General features: G+C 47.4%; 1 protein-coding gene across 17 annotated transcripts in view; it reads left to right on the top strand.

Annotated features, from left to right (window-relative positions):
- tle3a (TLE family member 3, transcriptional corepressor a) overlaps window positions 1–14,605 on the top strand; it is a 66,335-nt gene that overhangs the window by 19,482 nt on the left and 32,248 nt on the right. For 11 of the 17 annotated variants that reach the window (XM_055661403.1, XM_055661413.1, XM_055661412.1 and 8 more), the window contains exons 5-6: window positions 4,517–4,579; window positions 6,609–6,713. In XM_055661403.1, the coding sequence (XP_055517378.1) occupies window positions 4,517–4,579; window positions 6,609–6,713 (168 nt within the window). The remainder of the gene's footprint in view (window positions 1–4,516; window positions 4,580–6,608; window positions 6,714–14,605) is intronic. The other 6 variants (XM_055661416.1, XM_055661411.1, XM_055661405.1 and 3 more) reach the window with 1 other exon arrangement.

Here is a 14,605-nt window from a genome sequence, read left to right on the forward strand (position 1 = left end):
ACAGTGGGCCGAAGGGTCTGTTACTGTGCTGTATGCCTCTGATATTGAAGTATAGACCTCAGGGACACCATTCCTTCCCTGCAGGTGGGACTAGTGTAACATAGAAACATACAAACATAGAAAATAGGTGCAGGAGTAGGCCATTCGGCCCTTCGATAACTGCACCGCCATTCAAAATGACATGGCTGATCATCCAACTCGGTATCCCGTGCCTGCCTTCTCTCCATACCCCCTGATCCCTTTAGCCACAGTGTAGATGGGACGTGTTGGGCTGAAGGGCCTGTTTCCATGCTGTGTGACTCTATTTAGGACACAGGATATTCAGTGGAGGAAGCGCGTGCATTTCCCTAGTGCAGGTCCCTCAATTCTAGGGTGTTTCAAAGCATGTTGCAGCCATTGGACTTATTTTTACATTGTGACGTTTGTAGAATTTGGCTTGTTCCTACTTCTTATGCAGTCGTGGTAATTGTAAGGGAGATGAAAATAACACCAGGCCAAAAATGGTCCATCGCTTTACTGACGACGGCGAGCTGGACCTGATGGAAGGATATCACTGAAAGGCACATCATCAATTCCTTCCCCCTCCACAGATGCTGCCTGACCTGCTGAGTTCCTCCAGCAGTTTGTTTTTGGTTGCTCCAGGTTCCAGCATCTGCAGTGTCTGGCTTCTTGAGTTTCCAAGGGGTTTGATGGGTTAGATATCAGGATCCAGTTACCAATGGATTGGGAGGCTTAAACGGGCTGCAATGACCAGTCTCAGTATTGAGGGGTGACCAATTAGCACTGAGATGAGGAGATCGCACCCTGGTCCATTAATCTGTGTATTTGCACTTTATCGGTTTATTTATTCATGTGTGTATATATTTATATAATGGTATATGGACACACTGATCTGTTCTGTATTCATGCCTACTATGTTCTGTTGTGCTGAAGCAAAGCAAGGATATCTCCATCAGGGACACATGACAATAAACTCTCTTGAACTTGAACTTTTATCCCCACCTCACTCTCCAGCAGTTGGTTTTGGTTTCTGATTCCAGCATCTACAATTTCTTGTGTTTAGTGATACCGCTTGGAAGTGGGTCCATTCAGCCCATCGAGTCCATGCTGTCCATTGATCACCCGTTCACACTAGTTTGGATAATACCTCTATCTCGGCCTGATATCTGGGAACCTCCACAATGGACAGATTGGCTCATTTTTATCCTTTGTATCCCAAACATATTCAGATATTCCAGGGTTAGACTTTAGTCTTTCCGACACAGTGTGAGTCAGCTGTGCATTTTTTGTTAGCACGCTTGTCGGTGAATTAGTAGGTTGTGGATTTGAGATATTTCTGAGCTCAAGTAGCTGAAGTGTGTGCTGTTTCCATTAGTGGGAGTGTCTGTGGGCCAGAGGGCACAGCCTCAATAAAATGGTGTACGTTTAGAAAGGAGATGAAGAGGAATTTCTTTAGTCAGAAGCTGGTGAATTTGTGGAATTAATTGCCACAGGTGGGCCATGGAGGTCAAGTTAATGGATATTTTTAAGGCGGAGATTGATGGATTCTTGATTAGTAAGGATGTCGAGGGTTATGGGGAGAAGGCAGGAGAATGGGGTTGAGAGAAAGATAGATCAGTCAAGATTGGAGCGGAATTCAGAATTCAATGTTTTATGAATTCATGGTCACTCCAGTGCCATGGATTATATCCCTGTTTGGTTGCTGCATTGTAGATACGCCTGCCTGCCTGCCCACACCACCCAATGCTTGATGTCTACACTATATCCTTCCTAAACCTTTCCCCCTCCCCATGTACCAGACCTGATGTCTTTTAAACGCTATTGTGGAGCCTGCCTCCATCATCCTTCTGGGAACCTCTTCCATACACCCTGTGTGTGGAAATCATGACCCTGAGGTTCCCTTTAAATCTTATCACCCTCTCATCCTAAGCCAATGGCCTCCAAATAGATTTGACCCAAAAAAGATGCATCTAATTGCTATCACGTTGCTGTGTTTTTGGGGGCTTGCTACGTGCATATAGTTGCTGGTATTCCTACAAATCATCAATGTCTGGACCTGGTGCTCTGTTACTGTAGAACCTTCACTGCCCTGAGATCATGGGGAAATATAGAAGCAAGTCTTTGCCTGTAAATGTTTAATGGGGAATATCAGCTACAAGGAGAGGTTGGATGGACTTGCATTGTTCTTGCTGGTACTTCGGAGGCTGAGGGGTGACCCGATAGATGTGTGTAAATGATGAGAGGCATTGAGACAGTGGAAATGCCAAAGACTAGAGGTCATAGGTATAGAGTGAGGGAGGAATATTCTTCTACATTACTGTGTACCTGGAGCATGCTGCCAATTGAGGTGGGAGAGGCAGAAATGAGAAAGAACATTTAAGAGACATCTTTAATCAGACTGCATTGGACTTTATCTTGCACTATACAGCCCGTATACACAGGGAGCATGTACCGTACAAACTTTATACAGGGCCAGGATTGAACCCAGGTCATGGGAGTTCTGGCCGCTGTGCTGTGGAATTTACAACATCTGAAGTTGGAGGTCTTTGTCAGCATCTCCAACTTCAGTAACGCTGATGGGACTGAAGGCTGATAAATCCCCAGGGCCTGATGGTCTGCATCCCCGGGTACTCAAGGAGGTGGCTCTAGAAATCGTGGACGTATTGGTGCTCATTTTCCAATGTTCTATATATTCTAGATCGGTTCCTGTGGATTGGAGGATAGCAAATGTTATCCCACTTTTTAAGAAAGGAGGGAGAGAGAAAACAGAATTATAGACCAGTTAGCTTGGCCCCGGTATGGGGTACTGATTGTGGATGATCAGCCATGATCATCCACAATTGAATGGCGGATGCGGGCTCGAAGGGCCGATTGGCTTGCGCCTATTTTCTATGTCTATGGGACAGGCAGCATGTCTCGAGAGAAGGAATGGGTGACGTTTCCGATCGAGACCCTTCATGTCGCTGGTGTGTCCACACAGTGCTGCTTGCGGGGTTGTGGGTGGAGCAGAGTCTATTCTCACAGCTGTTTGCCACGAAAAGATTGCATGTAGGTTTGTGACGAGAGGCAAGGAAGCAGGTGACTTGGCAATCATGTTGTAATGAAATTTTAATAGATGCCCCCATGAGCTGAAGTGTTCAGGTGTAGGCCTTTTGAAGTAAATTGACGTATTACTTATGCCTTCCTGTGTACAGGAGCCTGCAAGATTGCTGGTGCTCTTAAGAACAGTGTGTTGCAATAGTTGCTGATTGTCAAGACTGATGTGTTTGTAGGCTGGTGCGTGCCGTGATCCGGATGAGGTTGGTCGTCCTCTCCCCCCCCCCCCCCCCCCCCCCCCCCCATAAAGGTTTATAACATGGCCTCTTTATTATGTGCCCTGCAATTTGCTTACATGACAATGTGTGCCGCTAATTGGACAGCTTGGAGAATTGCATGTTTAATCAAACGGAACTGTAACCAGAAGACAGGATCCTTTGACTTGTGGAGCATTTGGGACTATACCCAGGAGGTTTTTCAGTGCCTAGTTAATGTGTTTTTTTGTTTTTTTTCTTTCCCCCTCTACAACCCCTTCATACGGTTCCTTAATTGAACAAATTAGTATTTGGTTCCCAGTCTCGAATTCCCTCATCTCTTCCCAGTCTTGGGATTCAGTTCCCTTTTGGGAACATGGAACATGGAACATAGCACCATACATGAGCAGGCCCTTGGGCCCATGATATCGGGGCTGAAAGCGATGCCAAGACCAACTCTTATCTGCCAGCACATGATATAAAGGTCTGCGACCTTTGTTACACTGGGCATGCCCTGGAGAACCTAATTCATCTTGTTTTGAAAAAAAAAAAATAGAGCGCTGGAGTAACTCAGCAGGACAGGCAGCATCTCTGGAGAACATGGATAGGTGCCATTTTAGGTCTTGACGCTTCTTCAGACTGATGGTGGTGTGGAGGGGGGTGACAGCCGGGGGAGAAGTAGGGCAAGAAAGCCTGGTGAACACGGATAGGCTTGTATTCCTTCCTTCCAGAAGGCCCTTCTACCTGACTGTTGCCATTGTCCTGGGAGATCATTTATTGTAATCGCTTTCCCTATCCATAAAATACATACTGTGCAAGCATTAATCAGGTGTTTGTTAGTTTAGACTTTAGAGATTCAGTGTGGAAACAGGCTTTTCGGCCTACCTAGCTGAGCCGACCAGCGGTCACCCCGTACACTAGCACTATCCTACACCCTAGGGAGAGCTTACAATTTTACCGAAGCCAAATTAACTTACAAACCTGTATGAGTGTGGGAGTAGACCAGAGCACCCTGAGAAAGCCCACTTGGACAGAGGGAGAACAGACAAACTCCATACAGACAGCACCCATGGTCAGGATTGAACGCTACCTCTGTGCTGCCCCTTCTCTGATCTCAATTCCATTTGTTGTCTGCACAAGACTTTATGCTTCATCTTCAATCTTGTGTGAAGAGACTGTTCTCAAATACTAATCAACCTATTCCTTTTGTTCTCCTCCCTATTCAGATGGAGATTGCGAAAAGATTAAACACCATCTTGGCACAGATCATGCCTTTTCTTTCACAAGAGGTAAGTGTCCCTGCTCGCTCCATTTTGTACTGTACCGTAGCTGTTTGAGCTGGCCATCTACACTGGGCAACATCTTGCCTGTGTACTGTGGAGGTCGGAGATCAACAAAGGATATTGGCAGTGGTGTTGAGGATGGTGCCAGGGCAATGAATGTTTAGAGAAGAACTAGGGTTTGGGAAGGGCTCGAGGATTTCCTGAAGGGACAATTACTCGTCCATGATTGAGATCGCATTATGAGGGGCGTGGATAGTCTTATCGCAGTCTAAACTCGAAGGGCATTGGTGTGATGTGGGAGGGGAAAGACTTGGAGGAGATCAGAGAGGCATGGTTTTAACACAGAGTGGAGGTATATGGAACAAGCTGTCAGAAGGGAGGAGGTGGATCCAATTACAATGTTTGGGAGGTAGGAACGGTTTAGAGGGGTATGAAAATGCAAATAGGATGGGTATAGATAGGCTTCTTGATCGGCATCGGAGAGTTGGAACGAAGGGCCTCTTTTCATGCTGTGTAGCTCTTTGAAACAGAAGATGAGCTCGACAAGTGAGGGCCATTGACTGCTGTGCCGTGGGGGGTGGAGGCTTCTTCATGTAACCCTACATCGCCCAATGTCAGCACTGGGTAGGTGCTGCTCCCATGGTGGGTGGATTGGTGAGCTGTGAGGCCTGCCTCTGTTTAGACACACATGAAGAGGCCTTGTAGTCCAACTTGCCCATTCCAGCCATTGATGCCCATCTATGTTCACCCCAGTTACATTCTCAAACCCCTCTACATCTTTCCTATCCATGTACCTGCCCAAATGTCCTTTAAACATTATAATCATGCCATCTCTACCCCCCTCTGACAGCTTGTTCCACATGGACAAACCTGCTTCTTCATGTTATAGGAGCTAAATTAGGCCATTCAACCCATCCAGTCTACTCCACCATTTAATCATGGCTGATCTATCGTTCCCTCAACTCCGATCTCCTGCCTTTCCTCATAACCCCTGACACCCCAACTAATCAAGACCCTGTCGTTCTCTGCCTCAAAATATCCATTGACTTGGCCTCCTCAGCTTGCTGTGGAAATGAATTTCACAGATTCATCACTTTCTGACTAAAGAATTTCCTCCTCAACTCCTTTCTAAAGTTACATCAATTTATTCTGAGGCTACGGCCTCTTGGATCTTGTTTAAATCTTTCCCCTCGATCTTTAAACCCCTGTTCTCTAGTTCATGCTGCAGTGTTGTCCATCCCCTTGTCAGAGATGGTGAGCTCTGATGCTCCATCCTCCAGTGGGGCATGTGGCGGGTCTGGAGTTGTGTTGGTTACCTTGTTCATGTCCAGAACTAGTGGCCTTGATCCAGTGCCACCTCTCCCTCCAGCCCTCACTGCTTGTTGCTGGGGAATACATGTGGATTTGACACCCAGCGTACCTACTGAGAAATGTAAATATAGGTTGCGGGCAGCAGCACAGTGTTGCAGCAGTAGAGTTGCTGCCTTACAGCGCCAGAGACCCGGGTTCGATCCTGACTACGGGCGCTCTCTGTGTGGAGTTTGTATCTTCTCCCTGTGACCATGTGGGTTTTCTCTGGGTGCTCTGGTTTCCTCCCAGATTCCAAAGACGCACAGGTTTGGAGGCTAATTGGCTATTGTTTGTAAAAAAAAAAAACAATTCTCACTGATGTGTAGGATATCGCTAGTGTACGGGTGATCGCTGGTCGGTGTGGACTGAAAGACTTGTTTCCATGCTGTATTGCCTAGTCATTTCAGTTGTGGTCAGATCTTGTGATACTACTTCTGCCGTTTGAAGAATAATAAAGGCTTATCAGTTCTAAGAGCTATGCAGCATGGAAATAGGGTCTTCGGGCCTAACACATCCTGACCACCAAGTTAGGCCCCTTGCCTGTGCCCTGGGCTGCAATGTTATCTTCGAATTGAAAGCGATTGTTGAAACGTTTTTCTGGTTGTGATGGAATTCTCTGAATGCAGAGTTGCAGATTTAAGTTGACGGCTGGTGATTAAAGTGTCATCCTCTCCCCGTCTCCCAGCACCAGCAGCAAGTAGCTCAAGCCGTTGAGCGTGCCAAGCAAGTGACTATGACGGAGCTAAACTCGATCATCGGGGTACGTGGAGTTCCCAATCTGCCTCTCACAGTGTGTACACCTTCTTATTACTTAGCACTAAGTACGAGTGAACGTTGCAGTCGCCTTGTTGAAAGGATGGTGGTGCTTAGTAAAGTAATGTTTCGCAAAGATGGTCTTTAAGGAATTGGCCAGTGGTGATGTTGGTGAAGCTCATTGCCGAGCGTTACTCAGTCACGCCTTCCATTCATTTACCTGTTGACAGGTGAAGCGATGGAACAGTAGACAATAGGTGCAGGTAGTGGGCCATTTGGCCCTTCGAGCCAGCACCGCCATTCAATGTGATCATGGCTGATCATCCCCAATCAGTACCCCGTTCCTGCCTTCTCCCCATATCCCCTGACTCCGCCATCTTTAAGAGCCCCATCTAGTTCCCTCTTGAAAGTGTTTTGTGGCCGGCCGTGTGCTTGGACTTGCGCAGCGGTAGAGTTGCTGCCTTACAGCGCCAGAGACCCGGGTTTGACCCTGACTACGGGTGCTGTCTGTACGGAGTTTGTACTGACTCCCCGGAGAATGGAGACATGTCGCGGGGTGACTCCTCTACGGCCGTGGATAGTCTCCCAAAGAGTCGTACCTTTTTTCTGGTCGATGCTGGATTTTCAACATGTTCAAAAATTTTGGGTGACCTACTGCGACTATGACGGGTGCCGGCAGTCGCCGAAAAAAATTGCGTAAGTGGGACTGGCCCTTTACAGTGCACAATATAGTGGTGGGGAAAGTACAGGCCCTAACCCATAAACATCCCAAAGTAGCCAAAAATGGCTGGAGAAACTCAGCGGGCGAGCCAGCATCTGTGGAGCGAAGGAAATAGGCAACGTTTCGGGCCAGCCCGAAACGTTGCCTATTTCCTCCGCTCCATAGATGCTGCCTCACCCGCTGAGTTTCTCCAGCCTTTTTGTCTACCTTAGTTTTTCCAGCATCTGCAGTTCCTTCTTAAACATCCAAAGCAATTAAGTACAACTTCAGCTCATGGGCACATTTTGTACATCTGCAGAAGGTGGCAAGTTTAGCTTCCCAGTTGCCTCTGCTCACAGGAATTTAAGGCAATGTTCCCTGAAATTAGTCGCAGGGCATCCCCTCTTCCTGGAGTGGAAAATGACTTAAATTCCTGTACTCCAAACCGATCGTCCATTTATCTGTCTGAAGATGACCCTAGACCTGGAGGGCTCTAATATTTCGGCAACGTCATTGAGCAATGATGAGGCTTTATGTTTACATTGGTCCCAATAACTCTTGAGGGAGAATTGCAAACCAGTGAAATGTTACATTCTTGACCTGTGCACCTTTATATGATCTTGGAGGAAAATTAGCGTTTTGTCACTTTCAAGGCAACTTGGTAACGAAGCTGCTAGAGCTGCTGCCTCACAGCGTCGGAGACCCGGGTTCGATCCCCAATTTTGGCCGCTCTCTGTGCGGCATTCGCACGTTCTCCCTATAGATTTCCTCCAGGTGCTCCAGCTTCCTCACAACCCCCACAGACGTCCAGGTTTGTCGGTTAATTGGCCTCTGTAAAAATTGCCCCTACTTTGTAGTACGTGGACGCAAACGTGGAGTAACATCGAACTAGTGAACGAATGGACAGCATGGACATGGTGGGCCGAAGGGCCTGCTTCCATTTTGTGTCTTTGAAACAAAACGAAAACCATTTCAGTGAGACTGTCAACGTGATTGCTGCTGTGGTCTCCACATTGAAGGGTAATAATGGGGTAGATTTGCATTTGCAATCAATGGCACGCTGTGGGGCACTGAATTTGAGAACGCCAGATCAGATGGCAAGTCTGAAGCTGATTTCACCACTGGCACTGCTTTAAAGACCCAGCAATTTGTGCAAGGCTAAACCAGCCGGGCTGTGTGAAGGAGTTCCCCGTTCACCATCCTTTCATGCCGTGGCTGCACGATTGGCTCCGGCAATGTTGTGTTTTGATGCGAGTCGCAACTGAAAATAATTGGGTTAAGTTACCGTCGAGCTGGTCCAATTACCAGCATGTGGATGTTGTGTGAATTTGGAGCCATTTGGCATTGCAGGGACTTCTGTGTCTGTCTCCAACAGGGTGGAGGTAGGAAAAGGAACCGTTTTCAGTATTAAAAATAACATTATCCATTAAGCTTCAGAGATTTACACAAGTACAGAGAGACAGCCATGTCGGCAGAGTTGAAAGCCTCGTGACAAATGTGTTCTGTCTTGCCCTTCTGCCCCGTGTATGAATTGATCAACTGTCTCTGATATTGAAGATATGGAATCGATATTTCCAGCCCTTTCTCGAGAGCTCTTAATGCGTTTTAAAGGTTTCTTTCCCCTGTTGCAGCGAGATGTGTAGGAGGTTGTAGAATAAAGTCGTGGTTTGATTAGCCTTTTTTTAAAAGCGTGGTTTAGAGGCCAGGTTACAGGTCACAGCAGCTGGAGGGAGATATTGGGATTCAATTAAAGCAAATGAGTTAGGCCTGTGACCCCCATTTTAGAGGTAATCGCTTCCTCGAATCTGCCTGAATGAGATTGTCGGGCTGTCATTAACTAGCCAGCCATTCAATCAGCCTGTCTGATAAACGATCGCTGGGCTGCAATCACGGGGGCACCTCTGCCGAGGCTGTCCGCCTGACCGCCCATTGCAGAGTGGATGGGGTGTGAGGGTATTGTCTTTCAAAGAGCAGCTTTGAATGCTGAAGGGAGGTGGTGTATAACACGGTCACTCCCTTCCCCCCCTCAACCCCCCCCCAGAGGCTGTCTCTGGTGGTCTCTGTGCAACGTCCCAGCATTAATCATGCCAATCCACTTAGTCAGGCCTTTAGGGAGGGCTTTGTCCTTGCTCTGATGCTAACGACAAGCGGGTGGGACGATCGAGGCCCACCTTAAATTCTCTCCAGTGAAGCCGTTGATTTGAGAGAATTTAAGTCCTTGCCCTTAGAACCTGGTTGTCGGGATTAAAATACCTCGCATCTGTTTCTGGTTGCGGGGCCTTCAGACGAGACTGTGTAAAATGCCTCCGTGCTTGAGAAGTGGGGGGGGGGGGGGGGGCAGGGTTGGGGTTTTTACACCCCCTTCCCTCCACCGACACTTGCTAATTTGTGGATGCATGATGCTTTTTGGAATTCCTCTCCTTTTCCCCCACTCTGTCTCCTGCCATCCACGACTTTTGCTTGTGTGAAACGGGCAAAAGCCTCGGGCTTTTCACATAATCTGCTTTTGTAACACACATTCCCAGTTGTAACCAGCTGAGCGCCGTGTAAGATAATCTTTTTAAAATGTGCGGCAGCTGTGCTGGGAAAAGGTATTTTGTGGCGGTGGGTATTTGTTCCTCCCCTCCCCTCCCCTCTCCAAGGCCAAGCTTTGTGAATGTAATTTGCTTTCAAAAATATTTGTAGAGCTCTGGGCCATTTGTGTGTGTCTCTGGGTCAGTTAATGCTCTCTCTCGTAAGCAGGGCCGAGGTACGTGTGTGACTCTGCCTGCGTTACTGAGCAATAGAGACTCGAATTTGTTTCTGAAACTTGCTAATGAGGTTTATTTTTGTTAAAGAAATGTACAGTGCCCTCCATAATGTTGGGACGAAGACCCATCATTTATCCATTTGTCTCTGTACTCCACAATTTGAGATTTGGAATAGAAAAAAAAAATCACATGTGGTTAAAGTGCACATTATCAGGTTTTAATACATTCTGGTTTTGCCATGTAGAAATTCCAGCTGTGTTTATACATAGTCCCCCTCCATTTCAGGGCACCACAATGTTTGGGACACGTGGCTTCACAGGTGTTTGTAATTGCTCAGGTGTGTTTAATTGCCTCAATGCAGGTATAAGAGATCTCTCAGCGCCTAGTCTTTCCTCCTGTCTTTCCATCATCAAGTGACAACGTGACATACTGTGACAATCTTCAGGAGTCGGGTGTGGGTTTGTCAATGACCACTGTCCGCTGAAGACCAGAGAAGACACCCAGCAACCGGTGATGTCCATGAATCGCAGATTTCAAGCAGTCATTGCTTGCAAAGGATATGCAACATAATACTAAACTTGTCTATTTTCATTTACATGACATTGCTGTGTCCCAAACATTATGGTGCCCTGAAATGTGGGGACTATATGTCTATGTATAGCTGTAATTTCTACATGGTGAAACCAAAATGTATAAAAATGGCCTTTATTAAAATCTGACAATGTGCACTTTAACCACATATGAATTTTTTTTTTTCTCTATTACAAATCTCAAATTGTGGAGTACAGAGGCAAATAAATAAATGATGGGTCTTTGTCCCAAACATTATGGAGGGCACTGTGATTTCTGCAGCTGATAACTTACCAGCCTTGCAGACATAAACAGTCTGGACATGTCGTTCTCCTGTGCGTTGTGTAACTCCACAGATTTAATCTTTAACCAGAGAGATTCTCGGTGTGATTTTTCTGCTGGAACTAACGGATGGATTTCTGTTTCTTTGTCGCCTTGCGGTTCAAAGGTTCGCTGATCCTCATTGACCTTCCAATCAAGCCGGCATTGTTCCCTCGGCTTTCATCCTATCTATTCCCGAGATGCATTGCTGGCTAGTTGTAGAAATGGGAGGCGGGGGGGAGGGGGAGGGGGCATATTTAGGACACAGATGGAGGCCGTTTGGCCCATTGTTTTGTGCTGGTTGGCTTAAAATAAATAGCTCATCGTACACTCGACACTGGGGTTTAACTACTGAAGACATTTTAATTCCTCTGCCTCTTGGGACCATGCCTTGCTCTCATCTCAACACTGAGTGCCATCCAGAACTGGATAAGGAGAAATCGTTGCTGCCCGGGCATTCAGGGGACAAAAAAATCGTAGACATCAGTCATTATATTATGCAATCTCTCCAAATCTGACTCCCCGATTACTCCCTGTGTGGATCTCTGAACAAGTTACTTTTAATTAAACAAACAGGTTGGCTGAATTATGTTAATAATATAAGAAATATGTTATTAACATCATTCAGTCTTATCATCTCTACCCTCAGTCACTGTGTCTCGAGCTCTAGAATTCCCTCCTTGGACCTTTATTGTGCTTTTTGTCCCTTTCCTTATAAGATGCTCCTTTCAAACTTATTTGTAGGCGGGGTGACCAGCAGCTTGGTCAATTATTTCATGAGACTTCATCACTTCTCCAGTAAACATTCCACTAGTTCATAGTAGTTTGCATCCTTGTATCCCTTTGTTATCAACTCTTCACCAGCCAACAATGGGCCATTGTGGGCTCCACCCTTCCTTGGTCATCTGTCATCCATCCTGTTTCTCCAGAGATGCTGCCTGTCCTGCTGAGTTACTCCAGTACTTGTGTCTCTCATCTGTATACACCAGCAGTACTTTGTAGTTCCTTCCTACACCCATTCAAGTGTTAAGGTACATTGAAGTTTGTATATAATATATAAACCTAGACATTGTTCATATTGTATTTGGGGTGATTAGCAAATGTGTACTTGATGGGGGAAAATGGATGAGATATGGGCCAAATGTGGACAACTGGGACTAGCGTAGATGGGGCATCATGGGCGAGGTGGGCTGAAGGTCCTGTTTCTGTGCTTTACAGCTCTGAAGCTCACCTTGTTGGTGGCCTTGCACATCAGTATAAAGCCCCATGGCATCTGGAAACCTACACTGTGATCCTTTGGTGTTGATCAAGCTGATGAAGTGTAAGTGAAGGATGTGCTTTTTGTGCTGTTGTCACCTCCCTCGCCTGTACCTGGGGGATGTTCCCTCATTTCTATAGGGGCGTGAATGCTGATTGCCCCAGGACGGAGGAGATGTGGGCGCGGGGTGAGGCTGGCAGCTTCCCTCCCGTGGTGGACGTTAGTGAACCTGACAGCTTTTCCTGGAACAACTCAGCAGTTTCCTGCTGCCGGTTGCGGATGGCAGCTTTCTATTCCAGATGCATTTAATTACAGCAGCTTAAATTCCCAGCTTTCCTGGTGGAACAGGCTTCTGGTCATCAGTACAGTAACTGAGCCGCTGTCTATTGCTTTCAAAGCAATGCCGCGGAGGTTGGTCTTTGATTCCTGCTGCCTGCAGGGCAACTGTGGAAGGGTGACCCGGGCCTGCTCACTGCGTGAGGAGGAGCCGTGTCCGAGGCGTGCGTACTCCCCGCGGTTGTCGGTGCCTCGGTTGCCGTTGGTAACTTGGAGCCTGTTCCCCATCTGACGGGAAACCCCCCTGCGGGTTAACACCCTCCCAACACGCGGCTACTCAACGAGAAACAGTTAAAGTGGGTGGCAAAACATCAGAGGCTTTTCGCTTGCGGGGAGCTGTTCGCAAAGTGAAGCCAGATGCCTGTAACCCGAGTCGGATACAGAGCAGCAACTGCTCGGCACAGTGGCGCGCAGCGGTAGAGTTGCTGCCTTACAGCGCCAGAGACTGCGGGTGCTGTCTGTACGGAGTTTGTACGTTCTCCCCGTGACCTGTGTGGGTTTTCTCCAGGATCCCAAGTTTCCCCCCCACTCTCCAAAGATGTACAGGTTTGTAAGTTAATTAGCTTTGGAGCAATTGCAAATTGCCCCCAGTGCCTAGGGTAGGGCTAGAATACGGGTGATCACTGGTTGGCGTGGATTTGGTGGGCCGAAGGGCCAGTTTCTGCTCTGTATAACTAACAATATATATCTCTGTAGAAGGGACTACTCTGGACTAGCGAATGTCCCTGGGCCAGTTAGATCACGCATTGGCCCAGAAGATAAACTACCGCGACACTGTACAAAACCGAGACTGAAATCTGTTGTAGAGTGCTTTTTATCTTGTTTGCTACAGTTGTGCTTGAGTTATTTGGTCCACGTGTTAGACTCTAGAGATACAGCATGGAGACGGGACCTTGGGCCCACTGAGTCTGCTCCGACCAGCGATCACCCCATACTCTAGCACTATCCTATACGCTTGGGACAGTTTACAATTTTTTTAACCCAGGCCAGTTAACCTACAAACCCGCACGTCTTTGGAGTGTGGGAGGAATCCAGAGCAAGTTGTCACAGGGAGAACATACAAACGCTGTATAGACAGCACCCACAGTCAAACCCAGGTCTCGGGCGCAGTAAGGTGGCAACTCTGATTGTGCCACCTGAATGAAGTTAATTTCCTATAGGAAGGAACTGCAGATAACCGAAGATAGACACACAATGCTGGTGTAACTCAGCGGGACAGGCAGCATCTCTGGAGAGAAGGAATGGGTGACGTTTCAGGTCGAGACCCTTCTTCAGACTGAGTCTATAAGTGAATTAGTTTCTTGTTGGTGTGTGTTGCGAATCTGAATTCTTGTTTGAGCCTCGGCCCATTCCATTCCCCTTGGCTGGGCACTGGGCCCAGTTGACTCTAGTTATGATTCCACGGGCTTGCACTGCAGATGGCCCGAGACTCTGGCTAGATTTCCTCAGGACAGGCTGCGAGATTCCACTATTTTAATTCGGGGGGTAGTTGGCGACATTTTTCCCAGTCGCCTGCTGCAGTTTTTTTTGGTTGGATGGTTTGGAAAGTACGGAATGTTGTGGAGAGGGCCTCTTTCAGTCGCCCCTTCCCCGACTCTTATGGCTCGGCCTTTCTCCGAAGTGGATCACACCTTTGGCGTGAAATAAGTCACGGGGTGGTGGGGGGGGGGGGCTGCCTGGAATGTGGAACTGCGGAGATTTGATTTCTCTCCCAGGCCACGGAACACAGGCCTGTCGTCAACAACACCGAGTCACATGCCGCCTGCTTGCCTCGCACATTGCAGATTAATGAGCCTCTTGTCCGTGCCTCACTTGAGTAAACATCACATGACTGTGCTCTCACTAATGTGTTGCCATTGCCAGTCAAGTGGGCTACGATATTAGATTAACGTGTGCCAAAGTTCAGCAGATTCCCTGGCTCAATATTTAAACCAGCACTTCCCACTATCTTTCCCTCCCCCCCCCACCTACCTTCCTGGTTGATACTTTTCCTT

Source organism: Leucoraja erinacea, chromosome 33, assembly GCF_028641065.1.
Source record: "Leucoraja erinacea ecotype New England chromosome 33, Leri_hhj_1, whole genome shotgun sequence".
Taxonomy (NCBI): domain Eukaryota; kingdom Metazoa; phylum Chordata; class Chondrichthyes; order Rajiformes; family Rajidae; genus Leucoraja; species Leucoraja erinaceus.